We start from the raw sequence: 27,140 nt of genomic DNA, 5'->3' as shown, positions 1-27,140 counted from the left end.
GAGCCCAGCCCTTCTCTCTACATTTTGGAAATGGATTTAAAATAGTGTTTTAAATATTCTGAAATTAAGCGGGATCAATAAAGCATAATATCCGTGTAATATTAGAGGGTTAAGCACACTAGTAATATTATACTATGCCAGCTCTGCAAATTACTGCGATCCCAAGTGACGATGACCTCGTACTGTATCCAACAGTGAAAACAGGTTCTGTTTCCAAACACAGAGCCATCATATCGCTACAGATCGTGGCGCTACAGATCATATTTCTACGGATCATGTCGCTATAAATCATATCACTTCAGATCGTGCCGCCATAGATCCTGCCACTACAGATCATGTCACTTTAAATCAATAGTGCCGCTACAGATCATATCACTACTGATCGTGCCGCTACAGATCATATCACTACTGATGGTGCCGCTACAGATCATATCACTACTGATGGTGCCGCTACAGATCATATCACTACTGATGGTGCCGCTACAGATCATATCACTACTGATGGTGCCGCTACAGATCATATCACTACTGATGGTGCCGCTACAGATCATATCACTACTGATGGTGCCGCTACAGATCATATCACTACTGATGGTGCCGCTACAGATCATATCACTACTGATGGTGCCGCTACAGATCATATCACTACTGATGGTGCCGCTACAGATCATATCACTACTGATGGTGCCGCTACAGATCATATCACTACTGATCGTGCCGCTACAGATCATATCACTACTGATCGTGCCGCTACAGATCATATCACTACTGATCGTGCCGCTACAGATCATATCACTACTGATGGTGCCGCTACAGATCATATCACTACTGATGGTGCCGCTACAGATCATATCACTACTGATGGTGCCGCTACAGATCATATCACTACTGATGGTGCCGCTACAGATCATATCACTACTGATGGTGCCGCTACAGATCATATCACTACTGATCGTGCCGCTACAGATCATATCACTACTGATCGTGCCGCTACAGATCATATCACTACTGATCGTGCCGCTACAGATCATATCACTACTGATCGTGCCGCTACAGATCATATCACTACTGATCGTGCCGCTACAGATCATATCACTACTGATCGTGCCGCTACAGATCATATCACTACTGATCGTGCCGCTACAGATCATATCACTACTGATCGTGCCGCTACAGATCATATCACTACTGATGGTGCCGCTACAGATCATATCACTACTGATGGTGCCGCTACAGATCATATCACTACTGATCGTGCCGCTACAGATATCACCACAGATCGTTTGGCTACAGAAGAAGCTAACATTCAGCATGGGGTATTCCAGAAAGTAGCAACCTGTAACATCTGACACTGATGAACGCGGGCGGGGGCCTCCCACATGGTTATTCTACTAATTAGGATACAATGGGGATAATCAGGACGTGACCGAACACTTTCATCATGTAATCAAACGCTTCCCGACAAATTGCTGGCTGGTAATTGCTAAGTGCCCAGGAGAAAATGACAGCAACGTAAAATAAATCTGCCAAGCTGGAAGCAGGAGAACTAAATGCGGAGTGAATGCCAGGGCGACTCGGGAGCTTCAGGCTCTAACAACAAGATACCTACAATCAATTGGAATTTTTTACCTTCAAATAAGACTGAAGTAAAGAGGATTTTCCCTCCCACAATCACTGTATTACTCCATCACGGGCTCATTCTGTACTTTGCACATTATATTCAGCATTTAATGCCAATTTTACAGGTTTCTACAATCATATATGGAGCTTTCCGTTCCTTTTTTATACACCGCTGCTCTCAGGAGGGAACTATGGTCATTTCCATATAGAAGAGATTCCTATGGTGCTCTTAGAGTACAGTAAAGTGTATACAGCACCGCTGCGGACAAGTGTCATTCCCATAAAAGAAATGGTAATGCCCATTACTTCCCTTCTACTGATTTAATATGTCTCATTAGTTGGAAAGCCCCATAATTAGGTCCCATTTAAAGGTAATTTGTCAGCAAGTTTATGCTACCCCATGTGAGACTAGCACGTTGTAGGGGCAGAAACCCTGATTCCAGTGATGTATCCCTTATTGGGCTGCTTGCTGCAGTCTTGATAAAATCTCCATTTTATCTGCCTCAGATCTACCAGTTCTCTGAATACAGAGCTCTGTATAGCCCCACCCACACCACTGATTGGCTGATTTCTTTGTACACTTTGCATAGGCAAAAAGCTGCCAATCGGTGTTGGGGGCGGGGTTATTAGAGCTCATGAATATGCAGGACTACATGGCAGCAGGTTTACTAGTCCTGTAGTAATAATCTCCTGCTGATAAAACAGTGATTTTATAAAAACTACAGCAAGCAGCCCAGTAAGTGACATCCCTGGAATCACAATATGCTGCTCTGATGAAGTGTCAAGAATCTGGTGTGACAGATCCTTTAAGACATGAGGCAAATAGAAGATGCGTTTCCTCTGACCTTTTTTTTACCTACTATTTACATTACGGTTTCATTCAGAAGATCGAATTTGTTGTCCACGTGCAAAACTCATGTCAAAAACAAATGAAGTACCGTAGTTGGTGTAATTTATATGAAATTTTTTATGCAATGGGGTGGAGGGAAAAAAAAAAAAAAAAAAGACTTGCCCACTAAATTATCGGCGAGTTAAGAAAATAAATTAAAAAGTGCGATACATACTCCAGCAGTATGGCAGATGACTTTTTATGGATCCATTGCCATGATGACCACGTTAACCAGTATTCAACCTTTCATTACTTTTTTTTTAGATTGTAGATGTATAAAACGGATGCCAAGGGTGAAAAAAGAATTAAGTTTTTTTTTCTCTAAGAAACACCACACAGTTTTTGATCCTCTCATCTGAACCCAGCCAAACTGAGACCCCCCCAAGAGGCACTCTTTTTTTTTTTTTTGGGGGGGGGGGGGGGTGGGAGGATGGACGTCAAGCAATCAGGACGATTATGCCATATCCAACTGATAAGTGTTACTGATGTAAAACCTTTAGAAAAATCTAAAATTCTATTAAAATGTTTTGCATCTCTGCATACAAATGTGTCCTACCTGCCATTACTGACAGCATGGAGGTATGATACATGGCAGCATCTCTATAGTCACGGTCTTTGCTTCTTCTGTTCCTCAGTGCACAACAAATGTATTCTAGTGGTCATCTGACAATCGCCTCGCTTACCACAATATACTTTATTTTTTTACGTACCCCTAGCCAGTGTTCCTCAACTCCAGTCCTCAAGAGCCACCAACAGGTCATGTTTTCAGGATTTCAATAGTATTGCCCAGGTGATGGAATTATTGCCTGGGCAGGTACTGCAATTACCACCTGGGTCATACTAAGGAAATCCTGAAAACATGAACCGTTGGTGGCTCTTGAGGACTGGAGTTGGGGAACCCTGCCCTAGACTTTATAAAATGAACCTTTCCTGGGAATCAGTGACTATGGGGCGACAGATAAGACTGCAGAACAGACATCTGGTACTTACCCGAAATTTAGAGACTCAGTATGTTCTTTGTCTCTTGTTGGACTCATCTTTTGGAGAATCGGCTTGCATCACCTTCAGCTTTACGCCGTTCACCATTTTGCCATGCAGAGCGGCTATGGCATCATTTGCGCTGTACACCTCCGAGTATCGAGCGTACCCAACGTTCTTTCCCGGCACAATGTAAACTTCTATCAGATTCCCAAAACGACTAAAAAAAAATAAAAGAAAAAGGTTAAATATTTCAGTAGTAGCAGCACAGAGAACGTCCAATGTCAGAATTTACATCATGTCTGACCTCATGTGTCCTGAAAGCACATCATACCTGTACCGCCCTATTGAAACCACAGATATTAAACTGCAAGAATTCAGAAATCCAATTCTGGTAGAGAAGCACAAAAGCCACCAATGAGCAAGCAGACATGGTGTGTAACGAGGGAATGCTGAAGTAATCAGGCTCCATGCATCTTCTTGCCCTACCACTTGCACCAGTGACCCCATTCCATCACATCTCCTCCAGTTCCTTTCCCCTGCTGTCACCACTCACCTAACAAAAATATTCAACCTCTCACTCTCTTCTGGTATCTTTCCTACCTCATTTAAGCATGCCATCACACAGCCATTACTTAAACCATCCCTTGACCAAAACTGTGCCGCTAACTATAGACCTGTCTCTAATCTTCCCTTCATCTCTAAACTCCTGGTCCACACCCGTCTTATCCGCCATCTCTCAGACAACTCTCTCCTCGACCCTCTACAATCCGGTTTCCGCTCTCTACGCGCTACTGAAACTGCCCTGACTAAAGTCTTTAATGATCTACTAACAGCTAAATCTAATGGTCATTACTCCATGCTAATTCTCTTGGATCTCTCTGCAGCATTCGACACTGTGGATCATCAGCTCCTCCTCACTATGCTCCAGTCCATCGGCATCAAAGACACCGTTCTCTCTTGGTTCTCCTCCTATCTCTGACCGCTCCTTTACTGTATCTTTTGCTGGCTCCTCCTCCTCTCACCTTCCCCTTACTGTTGGGGTTCCTCAAGGATCAGTTCTAGGCCCCCTCCTCTTCTCCTTGTACACTGCCTCTATTGGTCAAGCAATCAGTAGATTTGGGTTCCAGTACCATCTCTATGCTGATGACACTCAATTATACACTTCTCCTGATATCACGCCAGCCTTTTTAGAAAACACCAGTGATTGTCTTACCGCTGTCTCTAACATCATGTCCTCACTACATCTGAAACTGAACCTGTCAAAAACTGAACTCCTTGTGTTTCCTCCCTCTACTAATGCATCTATACCCGACATTGCCATGTCTGTGTGTGGTTCCACCATTACTCCCCAGCAACATGCCCGCTGTCTTGGTGTCATACTTGATTCCGAGCTTTCATTCACCCCCCACATCCGATCACTGGCTCGCTCTTGTTATCTGAACCTCAAAAACACTTCTAGAATTCGACCCTTTCTTACTTTCGACTCTGCAAACTGTTTCTCTTATACATTCTCGTCTGGTCTACTGTAACTTTCTACTAATGGTCTCCTTCTTACCAAACACTCCCCTCTCCAATCCGTCCTGAATGCTGCAGCTACGATCATATTCCTCACCAATTGTTATACCAATGCCTCTACCTTGTGCCAGTCCTTACACTGGCTACCCATCCACTCCAGAATTCAGTATAAATTTATTACCCTCACCCACAAAGCTCTCCATGGCTCAGCACCACCCTACATCTCCTCCCTCGTCTCAGTCTACCACCCTACCCGCGCCCTCCGTTCTGCTAATGACCTGAGGTTAACATCCTCTTTAATCAGAACCTCCCACTCCCGTCTCCAAGACTTTTCACGTGCCACGCCAATTCTTTGGAATGCACTACCCAGGTTAATACGATTAATCCCCAATCCCCACAGTTTTAAGCGTGATTTAAAAACGCATTTGTTCAGACTGGCCTATCGCCTCAACACACTAACCTAAATATTCCTGTGTGGCTCATTTCAAAATTTACCATAACCAGGTTCCTCGCATCATATTCTCACCTGCTTTTTGCATTTAATAGCCCTCTGTGTCTGTACTGTTACATATTTAGACTGTTAACTGGTTCATGCAGCAACAGGAACACCCGATTATTACACTAGGGCTGGTCCAAAGAATTAAAACAATAAAAGCAATTGTTACCACCCACCTTTCGTGTCTCCCCTTTTTCCTTATAGATTGTGAGCTTGCGAGCAGGGCCCTCATTCCTATTGGTATCTGTTTTGATCTATGTGTTTATTGCTATGCTGTGCTGTAATGTCTTTTGTCTGTAAAAGTCCCCTCTATAATGTAAAGTGCTGCGGAATATGTTGGCGCTATAAAAATAAAATTATTATGCTATAATTCATGCCCAAGTGTCAGTAAGGGGTGCTACTGTAATCGGCGAGCCCTACCAGAAAACGTCGTCCATCACGTCCAGGCTCAGGGGATGAGGGTTGAACACAATGAACAGTCTCTCCTTGCACTGTGCATCGACGTGCGCCTTCTTTTTGTATGCGGGAAGGGTAGCGTCTGTCTGAAGCTGGGAGGCAACAGGGGAAGCATATGGTCGATCATAGGCCTGCAGACAAAAAAGATTCACCGTGAAAACCCTACTGAATACTGCAAACAACAAGCAACCATGTCAGACGAGGAGGGGGGGGAAGGAAACGGAAAGTGTGCTCCACACAATTTAACCCTGCCCCTGGACTAGTTAGGATTATACTCCACTGATACAGCCAAAATTACACAAAGTGATACACACTTAGAGAGACAGAAGGGTAAAAAGAGGGATTTCCTCATGGTAATATTATATTATGTGATGCAAGTCCCATAATTGAAGGCTCTAGTAACAGTAGGTTAGAGATTTTTTCTTTTAAATACATATGGGTCGAATTTTGGGTCCAGGATTGAGGAGTGACCAGAAGAGCTCTGAGTGGGAATGGTCGCTCCCATTCACTCCAGTCAAGGTCTTTTATTTGCTCAGGTGTGTCTGAGCTCTAATGGCGAATAGACCATGCCTGAAGCTGTGTGTATGTGTGATACATCATATAGCTATCTACACACCTCACTTTTTTATTGTATCTTTTCATGGGACAAAACTGAACATCTGACAGTGATACAATGTAAAGTAGTCAAGGGTACAGCTTGTATAACAGTGTAAATTTGGTGTCCTCTAAATAACTCAACACAGCCATTAATGTCTAAACCACGGGCAACAAAAGTGAGTACACCCCTAAGTGAAAACGGCTAAATTGTGCCCACAGTGTCAATATTTTGTGTGGCCACCATTATTTTCCAGCACTGCCAGAACTCTTGGCCATGGCGTTCACTAGAGCTTCACCGTTGGCCGCTGGAATCATCTTTCACTCCTCAGTGACTACATCACTGCAGTGTTCCAACGTGATAAAGACCCCAAATTCCTCCAAGACCATCACAGTCTTTCGAAAAGAAACTGAGGGTAAAGGTGCAGAACTGGACTAGCATGTCTCCAGACGGAAGATGGAGAAGAACAAGGTCTCTAACATCCATCAGCTCAGTGATGTTGTGATATACTGTATATATTAGTGCGTATGTGTCCGTTATATATTAAACCCTTAGAGACCAGGCCAAATTTTTCAAATCCGACTTGTCACACTGTATTATTATTTATTTATATAGCGCCATTAATTCCATGGTGCTGTACATGAGAAGGGGGTTACATACAAAGTTACATGTATGACTATGACTGGAAGTTTTCAGCATATCCCAGAGATTGTTTTTTCGTGACATATTATATGTTCATGCTGAATGGACTAGCACAGCTGACTACACCACCTCCAGAGAGCAGAAATGCTTGGCTGAGCATTCACGTGTTTGATATTCGGCAAGGCCGCCTTTATGATATAGGGGTTTCACAATGATAGGATTGCATTTCTGATGTGTCTGCAGCGGGTCCCGGGGAGTTGGTAACAGACCTATGACAAGCAGGGTGTCACGTCCAGCCTGGTGAAGCACGGCTTAGTTTTCTGTAAAGCGCACAGACCTCACCAAATAGAATAATCCCCTTAAAGGTCACACCGTCCTTGGACATTTTGCAAACATGAAAAGAGGACGGTATAAGGACAAGAGCTGCTGATCAGAGAGGAGAGCCGAGTGTACAGAGCTCAACCAAGAAAACGCCAACCAAAAATTGGTAATCCCCCGCCCCATAGAATAATCACGGGGTATGTTCATACATACAGAGAAGATAGTACTACATTATCAGAGATTTCACATGGATAGAAGATGTATGAGACTTGTCCCCGCAGGTCAGGACCACAAGGAAGCAAACTAATTGTATTGTGACTAGGGTTGATCTTATAGCCTCTGATAAGTGCTTACCGAATAGCTGCATCGGGAACCCCGATACCTGGAGCGCTCCCGATGATCAGCTGTTTGGCTCCGCAGCTGCACGTGTCACAGCTCTTTCACTGTCACAACACATGCAGGGAGAGCCCAACAAACAGCCTCTCCATGCATGTGTTGTTACTGTCATGCAGCCGAGACAAATGCAGCTGCGGAGCCGAACAACTGATCGGGAGCGCTCCAGGTATCCAGATGAGCTCTTATCCAAAGCTATTCGATCAACTCTGATTGTGAAGTCATGGTGTACTTGTATCACAAGAAGTTCCTAATGGGATGTGGCTTTTCCTGCCAAAATCAGTTATTTGCCGAGGGTGGTGGGAACAGGACCAGGAGAATCAGCCAGGGGCCACATTTTCAAAGACAGTTTCTAATGAGAAGCCTCCTTTAATAATCCTCTTGTATAAAACTTCCTTGAAAAGGGAATATGTGAGCTGGATCTCCCTTTCTAAGTCATCTATATGGGCACGTAGGTCATAGGAAGCTGAATAAAAAGATACCTTGATATCTGCGATCTGATGGGTTATACCAGAGAAATCCACATTTTCGTAATATGTAAATGAGCAGTTAAGATCTATGGGCCGGACATAGATCTCCCTGAGAATCCGCCTCCAAAGATTATTATACATGAAATGGGGTGTTCATTTTTTTTTTTTTTTACTGTATTTTGTAGTCCCTTGAACCTGTGATTTTCTGATCGCTTGTATTATAAACAGCAGCACGGTGGTATTGCTGTGTGTAACAAAAAAACAAGTCACAGGCTAGCTTTCATAGTAGTCCCATCATGACAGGCACAGGGTTCTTCAGCAGCCCCCCCGACAACCCACGTGCTGTGAATGCTGCCATCACAGATTGCCAGTGGAGTTAACTGAGTTTGCTGCGCTCTGCTCCACTCGCAGCTGTTAGAAGCTAATGATGGCTGAAGACGACAGCAAGAGTGTAGGAATGTGCTGCTGAGCCACAGAGACAGAAAAGACATTATCTCAATAGATATGGATTAAAATACTTACAGGCCCCGTCGGTGGGTATTGTTGGGAAACTTGGGGACCCCAAACCATTGAATTTACCTGAGCAGCCACCATGGTGGATGCCATTTTTTTAAGAAGTCTAGGGGAAAAAAAAAAAAAAAACCAGGTTAAATTTAGATTATTTTTTTTTATTTTTAAAGGGATTGTACCGAGTGCGGAAGTTATGTCCTATCCCATGGGCTCCATCCGTCATAGAATGGAGCAGAGGGAAATATGATTGATTCAGACAGTCCTGCTCTTGGGACTGGTGAGGGTCGCCGTGGTAGGACCCCCACCAAGCAAGATACTATCCCGTATCCTAAGGTTAGGATACAACTTCCAAACTGATACAATCTCTAGTCTAGGAATGAACTATGTCTAGAGCCACCACTAGGGCGACCTCGCTGTATACTGGTTTATTATGGAGTTCAATGTACAAGCAAAATGCAATAAGCCCCCTCTAGTGGTGGCAGAAGGCAAGAAGAGTTGTATAGCTTGGACCTCTGATGTTGAAGGGTGAATGTATACAGGGCAGAGACAGATTAAAAGCAGGAGAAAGGTCGCATGATTACCTACTGAAAAACATGCTGGCTACTAAATGTGTCAGCATGGCTTATACTACGCATGCAGTTTTGTTCAATCATATAGCACCAACATACGGAGGAGTGAGGACTCCGTCCTATAGAGATAGGAGATACTCCTCGTACAAAGTCCTGCGATTGTTCTGCACAACCACGAGCTCGGACCCCCGCCATAGTGAGCCGTGATGTAAAGCGGGTAGGACAGGAAACCGTAAAAGGAAGTATGGCGTTGTGTCACAAAGATCAGCCCTTTATGAAGTGAAGCCTGATAGTAACCGAAATACTTTTCTCACCCCCTGGGTCAGTCATCAATAGTGGAGGCCAGACGGGGAAATTCTGAGCATGTGCACTGGATGGTTAATGATGGAGGCATACACTCAGACATGGAGACATGGATGTGAGGGTCCAAGGACTTCACTTGACCATAGGGCATCATTCCACACGGGACTAGAAGTGATGAAGTGATGCATCGGGAACGCAAAAGTTTTCACGGGTGGCATAAGATATACGGGAAACAGAAAAAAAAAAAAAAAAAAAAAAAGGGCAGCCAACAGCAGGTCACAATACTACTGCCCTGCAGGGTGCAGTAGCCCCCGTGATAAATGTGGAGACAACAACAGTTCAAAACAGTGATGAGACAACCCCTCACACATCGACCATTCAAGGAACGGGGCAGTCGCCTAGTATCGTACATGTGCACGGATGAGGCTTGTGTAGGGCGCTGGTCACACACAGGTAGTGCACAGTGTCTGGCTTACAGGCTATTAGTGATGCCCAGCGGCATTTAATTTGCGCTTCCGGAAAGCACATTGGAAATCCCGCCCATCTGCATGACAAACAGAGGTCTCCAGCAGGCCTCTATGGTTGTCCCTGCCGGGCAATTCTGCTACCTACAGGCAATCTGATCATCGCCTGTATGTAGCAGAGCCGATCGCATTATGGCAGCTTCTAGTCTCCCATGGAGGCTATTGAAGCATGCCAAAAGGGAAAAAAATGTTGTTAAAAATATTAAAAAAATAAAAATATAAAAAGTTCAAATCACCCCCCTTTCGCCCCATTCAAAATAAAAAAAAAAAAAAATCAAATATACACATATTAGGTATCGCCGCGTTCAGAATCGCCCAATCACAATATAAAAAAATTAACCCGATCGCTAAACTGTGTAACGAGAAAAAAAGTCAAAAGGCTAGAATTACGTTTCTTTTTTAGTCGCCGCAACATTGCATTAAAATGCAATAACAGCCGATCAAAAGATCGTATCTGCACCAATATGTTATCATTAAAAACATCAGCTCAGCGTGCAAAAAATAACCCTCACCCAACCCGAGATCATGAAAAATGGAGACGTTACAAGTATCGGAAAATGGCGCAATTTTTATTTTTAACAAACATTGGAATTTTTTTACACCACTCAAATAAAAAAAGAACCTCGACATGCTTGGTGTCTATGAACTTGTAATGACCTGGAGAATCATAATGGCAGATCAGATTTAGCATTTACTGAACATGGTATAAATAAAAAAAAAAAAACAAAAAAAAACAACACCTCAACAACTGTGGAATTGCATTTTTTTTGCAATTTTACTGCATTTGGAATTTCTCCCCGCCCGTTTTCCAGTACATGATGTGTTTAATGGAATAATTCAAAAGTTCCTGCCCAAAAAAAAAAAAAAAAAAAAACTCACAGCCATTTTGACCCTAAAAACAAAAAATGTTATGGCTCTGGGAAAAAGGGGAGCAAAAAATGAAATTGCAAAACCAAAAATAAAACCTCTGGTCGTTAAGGGGTTAATTATACCATTTTGGTGCAGATACAATCTTTTGATCGCCAGTTATTGCATTTTAAGGCAATATTGTAGCGACCAAAAAAAAAATAAAAAAATTTAATTATGGCGTTTTAACTTTTTTTTCTCGCTACGCCGTTTAACGATCATATTAACTCGTTTACATCTTGATAGATCGGGCGATTCTGAATGCAGCGATACCAAATGTGTATTTTTAATTCTTTTATTTTGAATGGAAAGAATGGGGGTGATTTGAAATTACACACGCACATATATAATATTTTGTTTATTTTTCACTTGCTTCAATAGTCTTTATGAGAGACTAGAAGCTGCGATAATCCGATCGCCTCCACTACACACAGGCGATGATCAGATCGCCTGTGTGTAGCAGAAATGCTCACTTGCTATGAGCACCGACCGCTGGGCGGCGCTCATAGCAACCCGGCAATGACAACCACAGGGCTCTGCTGGGTTTAAAAGGAATCTGTCAGCAGGTTTTTGCCGCCTAATCTGAGAGCAGTATGGTGTAGATACAGAGACCCTGATTCCAGTAGACACTTGCTGCAGTTTTGATAAAAATCAGTTTTCTCTGCTGCAGATCCAACAACTCTCTAATGCTGAACTCTGTGTAACCCCGCCCCCACACCAGTAGCAGCTTTCTGCCTATGCACAGTGCACACAGAAAGCTGCCAATCAGTGGTGGAGGCAGGGTTATACACAGCTCATGAATATGAAGGACTACCTGTCAGCAGGTTTACTAGTCCTTTAGTGATTATCTCATGCCTATAAGAGTGATTTTATCAAAACTACAGCGAGCAGCCCAGTACAAGACACTGCAATCAGGGACAGGTTCAAACCCGTAAGTAGCTCATGTAGGTAATAGAAAATTTCCTACCATGCAGTAATCTTTGAAGGTAAATCAGAGCAAGCAGCTTACAATACCCCCAATTGTTATTTTGTCACTAATCTAAAACCCCATCTTCTGTCTTATTAATATTATTAGTGATGGACACCGCTACCTAATCTTGAAATATAACTCGTGTACAGATATATTGGGTGAGACATGGACCTCGCCGCTTGGACAGTGGATTCATGATCATACTCACTCTGTGCCGTCACCTCCATCACTCAGATAAGTGACTCCCAGACGATTTCCGGGGGGATACTCAAACCCGTGTAGCTTGTACTTGGCATATATGGCGGATGAGATATTCTGATACTGCACCACGGCGTAAGCTACCAAAGAATAACGAAAATGTCAAGGAGGTGGCAGAAATCAACTGGTGTTATCCTAACTATCAACCTATACAATGCAGGAAGACTTACTGAAGTGCACGCTAATGGAAACTTACCCTGGGACTTTTGTATGCTCACACACTGAACCTTTCCAAAGCTGTGACAGCCCACACCGCCATATGCAATGGGACGAGGACATAAATCGGAAGTGTCAATGCCTTAAACAGCTCCGCTGCTTTGTACTTACCCCAGGGCAATGGCACAAATCTGCAAGAGGCCCCTAGAGGTCAGCTAGGGTTCATTCCCTGGTGGTTAGTGGCACATTATGCATCAGGGTCCCTGGTGGTAAACGGAACATTAAGCATCTGGTGCCTGGTGATTAGTGGTACAGTCGGCATCCGGTACCTGGTGGTAAACAGTACAGTCAGCATCCAGCCCTGTACAGTCAATGTCCTCTACCCGGAGGTCAGTAGTAAGATCAATAACTAGTCCGACGTGGTCATTTTTGGTTCTCTCAAGCAGCCGTTGGTACCTGAAGATCAGCGATTTTATGCTCCCTGGTGGTAAGTGGTACAGTCAGCAAAGCATTGTCTTCTGGACAGTGGAATAATTATTGCCTGTTCCTCGGGGTACACGGTGCCAGCTTCCTATTTCTGATGGTCACTAGTATAGTCATTGCTGGCGATCTCTGGGATACATCTGGGTCTCGAGTAGTCAGCAGTATGGTCAGCAGTACATTACTCATCCAGAACCGGCTTCTTCAGTTGTACAGTCAGTAAGTGCAGCAGTCAATATCCGATTCCTGGTCAAGACACAGTCACCGTCTGATCCTGGCTGGTCAGTGGTACAATCAATGTTTGACACCGAACGATCAGTGTAAAGATGGCACACAATTCCAGAAGTCAACGGTACAGTCAGCTTCTCTTTATCTGATGGTCCAGTTGAAGGTCGCAATCTCTCGTGATCCAGTTGTTTGCGTTTTAGAATCCCAATCCAATGAAAGGGTTGGTTTTGCAGTCTACCAAGACACTTACCATCCCTACAAAATGATACTACCAGTTACAGATGGACTGGCTCCACAGGGATCCCTCACCGTCAGGCTCTACGCTGCACATGATGGCAGCAGCACTGAGTGGTCCCAAAATTGATCTATACTTTTATGCCGCTGGAGACTACCATAATTACATGGGTTGTCTCCTAAACAAGATAGATCACCGCTACTGTGAATGAGACCTCCAGCAAACAAAAATCCCCCCTGAGAAATAGGGATTTTTGTGTACTCACTGTAAAATCCTTTTCTCCAAGCCATTCATTGGGGGACATAGACAGTGGGTGTTATGCTACTTGCCACTAGGAGGACACTAAGTAAACCAAAAAAAAAAAAAGTTAACACCTCCCCTGCAGTATACACCCTCTCGCTGGATGAGATTTCTCCAGTTCGGTAAAAAAAAGCAGTAGGAGCTAACAGTCAACAAAAACCATAACTATGTCACAAAGTAAGAATGTTACAATGAGCCAGTAGGCTAAACAGGGTGGGGCGCTGTGTCCCCCAATGAATGGCTCGGAGAAAAGGATTTTACAGCGAGTACACAAAAATTCCTATTTCTCCTACGCCTCATTGGGGGAAAGTGGGACGTCCTAAAGCAGTCCCTGGGTGGGGAGCATACATCTGCTAATACCCCATGTACCACTGAGTCAACACTGAGGTACTGCTGATTGCAGGATGTGTCTGCCGAGAGCTGCATCCGCAGAGGCCTGAGAATGAATTTGGTAATGTTTTGTAAAAGTATGCAGACTGGACCAAGTCGCAGCCTTGCAGACCTGTTCTGCCAAGGCCTGGTGCTGAATGGCCCAAGAGGCACCCACTGACCGGGTAGAGTGCGCCTTAATCCCCGTTGGGACAGGCACGTTCCTGAATCGCCAAGCGAATCCACCTGGCTAGCGTTGCTTTTGACGCGGCTAGACCCTTCCTATGCCCATCTGGAAGTATGAACAGGGCATCTGACTTGCGGAAGGGAGCCATCCGCGAGATGTAACGTCTCAGCGCTCTAACTACATCCAGGGTGTGGAGGGCCTTCTCAATGCGATGGACTGGCGCCGTACAAAAGGAAGGCAAAACAATTTCCTCGTTGAGATGGAAAGAGGAGACGACCTTGGGCAGGAAGGACGGGGACGTCCTGAGAACTACCTTGTCCTGATGAAAATTCAGGAACGGAGAACGGCAGGAAAGGGCTGCCAATTCCGAAACTCGTCTGATGTAATTGCCACTAAAAAGACCACCTTCCAAGAGAGGACGGTCAGTGACACGTCCTGCAGCGGTTCGAAAGGAGCCTCCTGTAAGGCCCCGAGAACCAGGTTAAGGTCGGTTGGAAAAGCACTGACAAGGCTGAAATTTGGCCCTTGAGCGAGCTAAGCGCGAGGCCTGATTTTAATCCGGATTGAAGGAATTCCAATATGGCCGGAATGGAAAACACCAGAGGTGATCGACCATGATCCTTGCACGACGAAAAGAAGGTTTTCCAGGTGCGGTGATAGATGCGCATGGACACAGGCTTCCTAGCACTAATCATGGTGGAATTCACGTCGTGAGAGAACCCAGCCTGTGCTAAAATCCAGGATTCAACGGCCACGCCGTCAAAGACAGGGCCCCGGAGTCAAATCGGGCCCTGTGAGAGTAGATCCATGCGATCTGGAAGTCGCCAGGGGACGTCGGCGACTAGTTGTATTAGTTCTGCATATCATGCTCGGCGCAGCCAAGCTGACGCGACTAGGATCACTGGTACTCCCTCCGTTCTGATCTTCTTGATGACCCTCGGAAGCAAGGGAAGAGGGGGTGCCATGGCAGAACTAGGGCGTCCGCTCTGATGGCGCATGGATCGCGCATTGAACCGAGGAACCTTGTTGTTTAGTCTGGAGGCCATGAGATCCACATCCGAAGTCTCCCCAACGATGACAAATCTGCTGAAAGACTTCCGGATGAAGAGACCACTCTCCCGAGGCAATGCCTTGGCGATTGAGAAAATCTGCCGCCCAATTTTCTACGCCCGGGATGTGGATTGCTGAGATGGGCGAATGGTTGGTCTCAGCCCAATGGAGGATGTGACTCACTTCGTGCATGACCATCCTACTCTGGGTACCTCCCTGGCGGTTGATATACGCTACAGCCGTGGCGTTGTCGGATTGGATCCTGATGGGGTGACCTGCGAGGAGATGGTGGAAACTCCATAGAGCTAATCTGATCGCCCGTATCTCCAAAATGTTGATGGGGAGACGTGACTATCGTGTTGACCAAAGACCCTGTGCCGTGTGGTGACGAAAGACTGCACCGCAGCAGAGAAGACTTGCATCAGTGGCTACTACCAAACATCTTACTGGGAGAAAAGACCTCCCTTGATTCAGGGAGGACCTCAGTGTCCACCACCTGAGGGCTTGCCTGACTCGCAGGGACAGAAGAATCCGACGGTCCAGGGAGAACGGGTTCTTGTCCCAAGCTAACAGCAATGCATGTTGTAAGGGACGGAGATGGAACTGTGCAAATGGAACTGCTTCCATTGCAGCCACCATCTTTCCAAGAACTCTCATGCTGAAACTAATGGAGTGAGAAACTGGTAGGGAAAGAGTCCACGCTGCCTGATGTAAGGCTTGGGTCTTTTCTGGAGGGAGAATGACCAACCCGCGGGAAGTGTCCAAGATCATTCCTAAAAAGGAAATCTGCTGAGCCGGTTTTGGGAGAGACTTTTCGAAGTTTATCTTCCACCCCAGGCGAGAAAGTGTATTTACTGTTATATCCACGGATTCCTCACAGGCTGGAAGGGACGGACCCTTGATGAGCAGGTCGTCCAGATACGGTAACACCACTACTCCCCGAGAGTGGAGAATGGCCATGACAGCCACCATGACCTTGGTAAAGACCCTGGGGGCGGTGGCGAGTCCGAAGGACAAGGCAACGAACTGGAAGTGTTCCTTGTGAATTGCAAAACGCAGGAAGTGCTGGTGGGACGGGCAGATCGGAATGTGAAGGTAAGCGTCCTTGATGTCGATGGATGTTAGGAACTCTTTTTCCATGGAAGCGACAACTGATCGGAGAGATTCCATTCGGAATCGCCGTAACTTGACAAACTGATTTAACAGTTTGAGATCCAGAATGGGTTGCATCGTCCCGTCCTTTTTTGGAACCACAAAAAGGTTTGAATAAAATCCCCTGAACCTTTCGTGATGAGGGACCGGAATGATGACTCCTTCCCTTAGCACAGCCTGAACAGCCCGAAGGAAGGCTCTTGTCTTTTTCTTGGGGGAGAGAGGAAAGGAAAAACCGAGTTGGTGGGGGAGAAGAAAATTCTATCTTGTATTCGGAGGACACCAGCTCCCTGACCTACTTGTCGTGGACGACCGCGAGCTAGGTGTGGCTGAAGGAAAGTAGGCGACCGCCTACTTTGTCGGTGTCCGCCGGATACCGCAACAAATCACTGGGTAGATCTATGAGATCTGGCTCCCCTGGATCCAGAAGCCCTAGGCCTGGGTTTTCAAGAGTGGTTAGGTCTGTATGAGACCTGGGAGCCTCTGTCTCCGCGCGGGAACCGACCTGATCCGGAAGAGAAGGTAGAGGAGGACCAACCGGAATTGTTGCGAAAAGATCGAAACGCGTTGGCTGTTGGTTGCGAAACGGCCAAACAGCCTTTTGTTGAGGAAGGAGTTTACTTTCCCTCCCCCTCCGGTAGTATCAGAAATGAGCTGGTCCAATTTCTCTCCAAAAAGACGACCCGTTTGAAAGGGGAGAGAAGTCAACGATCTTTTAGATGTGGCATCCACCTGCCAGTCGCGGAGCCATAGGGCTCTTCTAATGGAGATCGCATTAGCGGCAGTTTGAGCAGCAAAATTTGTGGCATCAAAAGAAGCGTCTACTACTAAGTCCGCTGCGTGAATTATCTGCCTGGCGACAGTGGTTGCCTCCGGAGGAAGATTGGTGCCCTGGAAGGAAGTAATCAAGACTTCTGCCCAAGCGGCCATTGCCTTAGTGACCCAAATTGCCGCGAAAGATGGAAAAAGCGCCGCTCCTGATGGTTCAAAAACTGAGCGGGCAAGGTAGTCAATTTGACGATCGGAGGGGTTTCTGACTGAGGAGCCCTTAGAAACGGATAGGAGCGTTTTAGAAGCAAGACGCGATACAGGAGGGTCCACCGAAGGGGACAGTAACCAATCCTTCATTAGGTCTGGATCAAAAGGGTATTTAGCCTGAGTAGACCTTTGCCCTGTGAACCGCTTATGTGGACGATCCCTATGTTTCTGGACAATTTCCTTAAACTCTGGATGGCTGGTAAATAACCTGCGCACACGCTTGGTTTTCTTAAATGAGTTAGGGTGTGCTGGAGCGGGAATATTTTCCTCATCCAACTTCAGAATCCTGTTGACTGATTCTATAAGAGAATCAAGCGACTCTTGATCAGTTGGGGGATTCTGAGGGGCTGACATGTCAGATTCGAATTCAGGGTCGTGCTCGCTATGAACCTCAGGACAGGGAGAGCGAGAGATGGGAGTCGCCGATCCTATGCGCGAACGGGACTAGGGGATGCGTCATGGGTCCGCTTTCTAGCCTGACCATCCCTTGAACGAGTACGGCCCCTGCTGGTGGACGGTTCCCGGCCGACGCCATAGCCCTCCTGGGGAGGAAAGGACGCTTTCTGATTTAATGCGTCCTCCCGGAGGGAGAATATAGCCTGGGTCAGACACTCCACCGACCGTGAAAGGGACGCAGCCCACTCAGGGGTACTAAACGCAGGAAGGCCGTCAGCAGTGGCGGCGAGGGGTGTTTGAGCGCAGGCCAGGTCGCAGTCCGTGCATAATGGATTAGTCTGTGCACTGGGTAAGGCAGACTTGCAAGTGGTACACACGGTAAGAAACGCAGTGTGCTTCTTAGCAGCCCGATCAGCCTCCTTAGATTGAGACATAGCGCTCCTGAAAGGGTTAATGTCAGAGTCTGTCTGCAGCTGCAGGGAATATTCCAGGAAGGGGTTAAGCTTTAATCTGAGGGCAGATGTAGCTTACCCCGGTCCTGTGCTGGGTCCCCCGGGAGGAAAACGGTGGCCCTGTGGTGTCACCCGGTATCTGGCAGAGTGCATGCCTCACAGCTCGTGTCCAGAGCAGCCTGAGGTAAAAGACATGGCCCCTGAGATTAGAATTGCACGTCTCGTAAGGAATGAGAGGTGCGAAGAGGAGGGGGCGGCGAGGTTAGCGCGAGCTGCGCTATTCAAATTGCGGCCTAGTAGGCCGGAAAAGCCGGGGGACTAAATTTTTGGCCGACCCGCGGTAAGCGCCGAGAGCGGGGGGGCCGTGATGGGGCGCCGGTGCACTGCCGCTGACGCCAAGTCAGCGCTTCTCCCGGGGACCAGGACCCGACCCCATACCTCTATTCCAGTGCTCAGGCAGGCCGCACTGTCCGGGGCCATCCCTGCAGGTATTCTTATCCTCCTGGGCTGATGTAGCAGAGCTGGAGGAGTTCTTAAAGGGGTATGCTCAATCGATCCTCCCTATGGCAGGGGGATGGAGAGCTATGGGGCTGATTCAGGGCATTCTTTGGAAGCGCTGTTCCAGTCTTCTCCATTGCAATCCATGCGCTTGCCCTCGTATCCGTGGATTACCAGGACCGTAAAGATCATCGCCGTCATCGCCAGAGGAATCAGCCCCAATCGTCGCAGGAAAGTGTACGGGGAGGTATACTCCGTGTGCTTGCCTGTTGTTGGTTCGGGGGAGAGCGGGCCGTAGAAAGGAACCGTCGCCCACTTCACTCCGTTAATTAAAAAATAAAAATTTACAGAAAAACCAAAAATCAAATAAAAACGGTGGGGTCTGAAACTAGGCCCAAGTGCCTCCTATAGACACTAAGCAAGAACTGAGGAAATCTCAATCCAGCGAGAGGGTGTATACTGCAGGGGAGGAGTTAACTTTTTTTTCTGGTTTACTTAGTGTCCTCCTAGTGGCAAGCAGCATAACACCCACTGTCTCTGTGTCCCCCAATGAATGGCTCAGAGAAAAGGATTTTACGGTGAGTACACAAAAATCCCTACTTCTCAGGGGGGATTTTTGTTTGCTGGAGGTCTCATTCACAGTATCGGTGATCTATCTTGTTTAGGTAGTGTCTGACTTCATGCCAGCACCACCCCCATGACTGAAACCTGAATGTTACGGGGAGAAATAAAGTTAATTTCCTACTGGCAATGTGGATCAAAGTGCGGGTGCCAGACAGGGTCAGAACACTATTAATCTGGAGATCAATAGTCTTTTTTCATGTGTCAGGTTCCCTTCAACCAGGATCTGATTTGTAGTACCCAACAGCGGGCGAAACATACTGAACTGAGCTGTGCTGTACAGCTTTAACAGCTAGGACTTTAACGTATAGCGTGAATGGGTAAGACACCTTTCTAATGAGCACCCTGGCACTCCTGTAATGTGAGGGAAACTATTAAAAAGCAATTAGACTAATACACGTGAGCCTTTGGGTTGTTTCACCATCAAACGAAGACTCAAGCAAATAGAATAGGCGACAATGGTCGGCACCAAGAATGTTGCCTTTCCTCACAGCGCTGGTCTTCTATCTGCTCGAGTCTTCATCTGACAGCGGCAATCAGTCTGATGAAGGTAAAATTGCAGAGCGAAAAGTCACGGGGGTTTGTCGAATTGCCCATTAAATGGAATATTGGGTCCTCAGGAGGATTTTAACAAGTGGGGCAAAGTCAAAAGGGTAAAACCAGTGCAGTTTTCCCAAAAGAAGAAACCTTACCAAATGATGAGAACATGTCGCGCTGGACCTCGCAGAACTCGAGTCCTGGAATAAGATCGAATAAACTGTAGATCTGATCCTGGACCAAGGGCACTCGGGACACAACCGTCAGACGCTTGGACACACTTTCCTGGCCTCGGCCATCTCCCGCTTTGTCATAATGGGAATAGTCGTATTGATCTGAAAAGGAGAAATACAGAAAGTGGTCAGTGTCCTGTAAACATTATTTAAGATAGATACTCTTGCTCCTTGGTCCTAAAACTGTAAGAATTTAGCACATGACTGAATGCAAACATCAAAACTGGGCAAATTTTACGAAGGGAATATTAACACCCAGAAGTTAATTTATAAAAAAAAAAAAAAGATCAGAAGGAACACAAAACGTAAGAGGTAAGAGAAGAGATGCCTCAAATATTGCTACATGCCGAATATAAGGACTTACTAGAGCAGACACGTCAGCTGACAGATCAGGTCCATATTTGCTGACAACTGCTCCAGAAGGGCCCGACATTGGGGTTATGTTACAACAAGAAATGCAAGACATTGTGATATCCAACATAAGTGGCGAAACTGCCAATTCAACCCTCAGAGCAGTGGGAAGGAAACCTTATTCTGTGCCATTTATGCTGGTCTTTTATTAGACGTCCTAGAAAAGTGACTAGGGAATACGGCAATTAAGTAACTTCATTTTACTAATTCATTTCTAAGCTGATATGAAGGTGTCTACATTCAGGGAGAGAAAACAGTTCTCTAGAAATTCTGTATATGAGATCTGACAAGCGGTACATGATCGATCAAATCATCCACATTAAAGAACTGGCTGTAATAATCAATCATATTTAACTGCACAAACCACTATATATAACTTAAGGGTATGTGCACACGTAGTGAAATCTGCTGCGTTTCCGCAGCGGTTTTGGCTCTGCAGAAACGCAGCAGATTCTGCTGCGTTGTACAGTACCTTTATTTTCAATGGAAAAAAAAAAAACGCAGTGCACTTTCCGCGCGGTTTTGCTGCAGTGTATAATCCGCAGCATGTCAATTGTTTGGTGCAGAAACGCTGCAGTTTTACATCCATTATGAGGTGTAAAACTGCAGGGCAAAACTGCAGGCAAATCCGCAGATAAACCGCAGGACTTTTGTCCTGCGGATTTACCTGCGGTTTTCTCTCCAAAATCCCCACACCCAAAAATCTACATGTGCACATAGCCTTACAGAGTGCATTAAAGGGTATCAGCAGAATTTCACCCACCAAACTATTTATACATGCATGTAGCTCTTTCAAAGACCAGCAATACCTTTACATGGCCAGTCCGTTCCTACATTACTGAGAAATCTGCGTTTTAATTGACAAAGGAGGCTGAAGCACTATGGTAGATCTGATGCCTCTGTCACTCCAGCTCTATTCCCTGCTCAGCACCTCCTCCTCGACTGACTACACCTTTGCCTAAAGTCACAGCACAGAGGCAGTCAATCAAGCAGCGGGAGGAATAGAGCTGGAGTGACCAAAGCTTCAGATCTACAGCCTCATTTGCACATCAGTTCAAATACTGATTTCTCAGTAAGGCTATGGGCCCACGTAGCATTTTAAAACGCACATTGAAAACCGGACTCCTTCCCAGAAATCGTGTGGTTTTTTCCGCGTGATTTCACAGCGATTCTGTTCGCGATTTTACCACGATTTTCTCAAGCACTTTCCAAGCGAATTGAAGCATCGCTTGGAAAGTGATTGACAGGTTGGTCACACTCGTCAAACATAGTTTGACAAGTGTGACCAGCTTTTTACTATTGAGGCCGCCTATGCGGCATCAATAGTAAAAGATAAAATGTTACAAATGATAAAAAAAAAAAAAAATCGGGGTATATTTACCTTCCGACGTCCCGCGCTGCCATCCCGGGCCTCAGCGTTCCCAGCGATGCCTTGCGAGACCTGTGATGACATTGGTTTCGCGTTACTATAGCGATCTCGCGAGACCGCTAGAGTCACGCGAGACTACGTCATCACAGGACCTTGCCGCAAGGCATTACTGGGAACGATGAGGCCCGGGAATGCAGCGCGGGACGTCGGAAGGTAAATATACCCCGATTTTATATTTATTCTTTTTTTTACAGGGGTATGGTACCCAGGGCCTGGTGCACAGTCTCCTCTCCTCCACACCGTGGGTACCAACCGCACATGAGACGCTTAACTTCCCGCATAGTGGGCATAGCCACATGCGGGAAGTAAGCGATTCTCATGCATTCCTATGGGTGAGGAATCGCGGCAATTCTTTGCGATTCCGCACAAAAGAATGATCATGCTGCTTAAAAATCGCATTGTGGGAACACAGCCTAACAGGGGAACGGACTGACCATATAAAAGGTATTGCTCGACTGGTCTTTGAAAGACCTACATGCTTATATAGTTTGTGGGGTGAAATCCTGCTGAAAAATTACCTTTAAAAAAAAAAATAAATAAAAAAAAAATTGTCCCCAAACAGGAATAAATCAAGTTGCCGCTGAGGTACGTCGTTTCCATAATTCCCAGAAAAATAAATATGTTATCGAAACGGTGCAGCAAGGACAATTGCTTCTGCCTCTGCCATAATAGATGAGAATAACCCTTAGAAAATTATCATTTTAGACGTTATAGCAGCAATACCTACCAGACTGCCCGTAAGAATACAGGGGTCCTGCAGAGTCGTGCGGCAGAGGCTCTTGCTGCTGCTGGCGAGAGGGGCCGTGGTAATCTGCGGCTTCTGATGTTGCGCCCCCCTTGCTTCGGGGTTCTGCCAGGATGGCTTTGTAACCTGAGAATGAAATTATTAATTTAAATCTGCAGTGAACAATCTGGGGTAACTAAGGTTATACTAGAACTAGGTTTCAGCTGGTGTGGCTGCACGAATAACGAAGACGTGACGCCACTGATTATACGTGTAGTTTCAATAATACTGTCCAGCCAACGCTAACAGGGCCCACAGGGGACAGGATCTTTGCAGATACATCTTCAGTGACAATTTATTTTTCTTACTTAAATGAATGCACTTGGGGCTAAAAATAATTTATGCAATTGGGATTCATTAAAAAATTTTGTATTACACAGTCTATTGCTGACTGCAGAACAAGTTAACGGGGCAGGCACCAGGGCTGCGGAGTCAGAATAAAATGGACTCAGACTCCTAAAATATACAATAAATTGGGTACAGAAGTACAATGCAGGATATGCTGTAAATATTTTCATAAGAATTTGGGAAAGTTATTAAGTGTCCTATAAAAGTCTGTTCTGCCCCTGATCGAAGGATCTCGCTTTTTAGTTGAGATGAATCTGTGCTGCACTTTATGTGAATGATCAGTAGTGACCAGGGCTGTGGGGGTCGGAGTTGGAGGTTTGGCTTGGTCGGTACACAGACAGATCTGGTCAATGCTCCTCAACCAGCAGCCATTGTACGGACTGCAGAGCTGTGCTGTCTGTGAGGAGAGCTGCACTAACAAGAGCAGGAGGAGAACCTGTCCTACCTACATAATAGTGCCACAAAATCATGTCCCTAAGCTCATCTTGCAGCCTGCAATAGACTGTGTAATTGAGCAGCTATAGGAGGAAAGCTTAGCCCCAACTGCATATATTTAAGAAAAAAAAAAAAATGTACACAAAGGTGGACGACCCCTTTAACTATAGCAGACCTGGTTTCATGACATCAGCATTAGGGTATGTGCACACGTTAAGTATTTGGTGCAAAAATCTGCAACTCTTGGCAGGTAGAACATGCGGTTTTTTGTGCAGATGTATCCCCCACTCATTAGTACGGGTGAACTCTGCAGTAACAGCGCTGCTAGTATTGACCTGCTGCAGATTTAATTCTGCAAATAAGCAGCGTGTGCATGAGACTTCAGGATTCTCATTCACTTAGCTGGTTTCAGGAAACACTTCAGGTTTTGTGATAGATCTGCACTGGAAAAAACGCAGCAAAAATGGAGTAAACACGCAATGTGTGCACACGGCCTTAGAGTACAAAAACCTTCAGCCAGAGTGTCACAGTGAGAACAGAGACCCCTCAAGCAGGTGATCCCCTGGGAGGAGCAGTAAGCCCAATATGCACGGTGCAGCTCCGTGCAATCCTACATATGCCATCCTAAGCTTGGCCACTTGCTCTTTTTACTCATCTTTTAATTGATCTTAAAACATGAAAATAAATTCGCTGTCAAATGGCTTATGCAGAGGAGTGTATAAATCGCACGTGTGCTGCCCGATTCTTTGATAGCACATGGACAACACACGGACTAACGTCATTCAATAGGGTTGTTTAGATGAACGATTCTCTCGACCCGACTGTCCGTGAGAAAGAAAAAAAAGTCACGGATTGCAATACATACATTAAGAGTGTCCCATATAGAGCATTTCATTTTTAACAGATACATTTCTATTATAAACCAAGGAAACTGGATTCGACCATGTACATGTCTTAGTGTAGATGGATAAATACTGATCTCATACGGACATCAGAAAAGGACACACGGTTGAACATTAAAAAAAAAAAAAAAAAAAGAAAAAAAAAACACTTTCAAGTTTTCTGGATGAAACGGACGATTTCTCATGCGCTCGCCTGCAGCTGCCCTGCACTTGTCGGTGCCATGTACAACAGTCACTAACCACATTAGTCAAGGATTGGAGGCCAATGACAGGCAGCAGTGCACGCTTCTTATACTTATTCATCCATACATCTGCATTTATCTGACGAATCACCTGTACGGGCACCAGTCTTCTGACTCCATTGAAACATGCAGTTGACTGCTACTCCCTCCGTACAATTATATCCACAAAGACAACCAACGAGGTACACTGTGTGATACATGAGACTCTACAGGTGACTGCGGCCATTAAATGTAGAACTCCGAATACGGCACTCACTTCTGTCACAATTTTCGATTGCCAAAGCCGCATGGGAAGGCTTCAGGAACCGCACATAGGCCAATCCTTTACTCTCGCCCGTGGTTTTATTCTTGATAATTGAACAGTATTCCACTGGTCCGTATTCCTGGTGAAAGAAGAAACATATCTGAGTGTCAAACACTACACATACTTGGAAAAAATGCACAAGATAAGTCTCTGTTCCTAAAGCCTTAAGGCCTGGGATAAAGAGCTTTGAGTGGTTGCAAAATTTAGGCACAACACAAGGCTGCCCTAACATTTTGCAACCTATGGCGCCATTTTCACCTGACTCTGACAAAGTGGGCTCCAGAAATATGGGACTGTTTATTTAGTGCTATTCGTTAATGGTCTTTGCCAAGGGGGTGGTGCTCACAGGATAATTACGCAGAGAAGCCTACCCCCCCAGTTCTTAGCTCCAAGCCACATTTATGGTTAATGTCATTTCCTCCATCCCTCACAGATATTTATGAGATGCGATACACAAGAAATCTCCAGCATTCGTACCTTAAACCTGGCTTTTATGTCATCTTCTGAATACGTTTTCGGGATCATGACGAAGATCCTCGTCAGCTCCTCATCCTCTACTTCTCTGTGGCTTGTGGATCCTCGGGACTGAGCAATAAAGACCTGAAATAGATGGGAGTTACTAAATGGGAGGGGGAAACTTCTGCCATGTTATAAAGGAATTGATTGGTTAGTCTGAGCTGGCACCGACATGCATAAAATATCCGGACCTCTACAGCTGCCTTTCAGTCCCCTAGAGCTCACAGCTACTGGTGCTTGCTACAGACGACTGTACCGATCGGGAATAAATCATTCCAGTTTGGAATTTACTGAAAAATTTGGACTCGACAGAATCTGATTGGCACAAATGGTAACCACAGTCTGCTGGATTCTTTACAGGGCCAGGAAGGGGTTAAAAAATGGTGTAAAAAAATGTACAAGCTCTACCCAGACCTCAGATCTCCAAGTGATGACCTGGCCTCAAAGCCTGCCTGGATCACACCCTGAAGCAATGACATTACAGTAGAAAGTATGCAGGGAAGGATTCTTTACAGTTAGAGCAGCCAGCTCTTGGAACGCCCCAGCGCAAGTGGTAGTAAAAGCAAAGACTATAAGAAAAAAAGTCCTGGATGCTCATGTATTAGCAAATGTTATTATAGATCGGCTCCTGGTATTTTACCAGTCAATCACAAAGCTGATTAAAACAAACAAAAAAAAACCACAATAAAAAAAAACTGAATGGAAAGGTTTGCTAGAATCTGATTGGATGCTGAGTAACTTTAACCAAAGGCAGCCAATCGCAACGCGGCATATATTTTTTTTCTGAGACAGAAGGATGAGAGCGGCGCTGTGATTGGCGCACCTTGATGGGCTTGCTGTTGTCGTTGAGGCAGCGGCCGTGCATCTCCTCCATCGCCCGGCACGCCTGAGAGGACCTGGCGTACTTCACGAAGGCGATGCCTTTGGACTCCTTGGTGTGTCGGTCCTTCACCACCCAGATATCCTGGATGTCCCCGAACTCCGCGAACCTCTCCCGGATCATGTCCTCCGTCAGCGTCTTGCTGACCACCAAGAACACTCGGCTGTTAGGAGGATCGTCCAGATTTCCGGCCGATGGGCGAAACCCGCCGCTTTCCTCCATGTCTTCAGTGTGTGAGCGGCGCGGCGACACGAGAAACAGCGGAGCGCTCCGCGGCAGTTACTGGGACACAATGCGAGCCCCGCCCCTTCCGGTGACGTACGGACACGTCTGTGGTAAACCCGGCCTCGCTTTCCTACAGCAGCGACATCTAGTGGCCGGAGGCTGCACGGCACCCTCAGAGCTCATCCGCACCATCAGCCTGATGTTTAGTGTCACCCAGAGTGAGGGTCTCCCTCATCACAGGGATGGACCTGGCTGCCCCCACACGGGGCAAACTCAATGGTTAAACGCCACATGAAATTAACAGAAAATTGCAA

At 45.9% G+C, this 27,140-nt stretch overlaps 1 protein-coding gene across 2 annotated transcripts in view; it reads right to left on the bottom strand.

Annotated features, from left to right (window-relative positions):
* LOC141091752 (RNA-binding protein 45-like) overlaps positions 1-26,915 on the bottom strand; it is a 29,778-nt gene extending 2,863 nt beyond the window's left edge. For both annotated transcript variants that reach the window (XM_073577446.1, XM_073577445.1), the window contains exons 1-9: positions 26,545-26,915; positions 25,683-25,805; positions 25,158-25,284; positions 22,918-23,061; positions 20,273-20,452; positions 12,369-12,498; positions 8,901-8,997; positions 5,922-6,088; positions 3,500-3,707 (exon numbers count right to left, since the gene is read on the bottom strand). In XM_073577446.1, coding sequence (XP_073433547.1) covers positions 3,515-3,707; positions 5,922-6,088; positions 8,901-8,997; positions 12,369-12,498; positions 20,273-20,452; positions 22,918-23,061; positions 25,158-25,284; positions 25,683-25,805; positions 26,545-26,823 — 1,440 coding nt within the window. In that variant the 5' untranslated portion in view covers positions 26,824-26,915 and the 3' untranslated portion in view covers positions 3,500-3,514. The remainder of the gene's footprint in view (positions 1-3,499; positions 3,708-5,921; positions 6,089-8,900; positions 8,998-12,368; positions 12,499-20,272; positions 20,453-22,917; positions 23,062-25,157; positions 25,285-25,682; positions 25,806-26,544) is intronic.
* Positions 26,916-27,140: the final 225 nt, after the last annotated feature.

The sequence above is a fragment of the Dendrobates tinctorius genome, unplaced genomic scaffold (genome assembly GCF_039654945.1).
Source record: "Dendrobates tinctorius isolate UK_male_01 unplaced genomic scaffold, ASM3965494v1 ptg000056l, whole genome shotgun sequence".
NCBI lineage: Eukaryota > Metazoa > Chordata > Amphibia > Anura > Dendrobatidae > Dendrobates > Dendrobates tinctorius.
The sequence above is the reverse complement of the archived record's forward strand: the minus strand, read 5'-3'. Positions and strand labels throughout refer to the sequence as shown.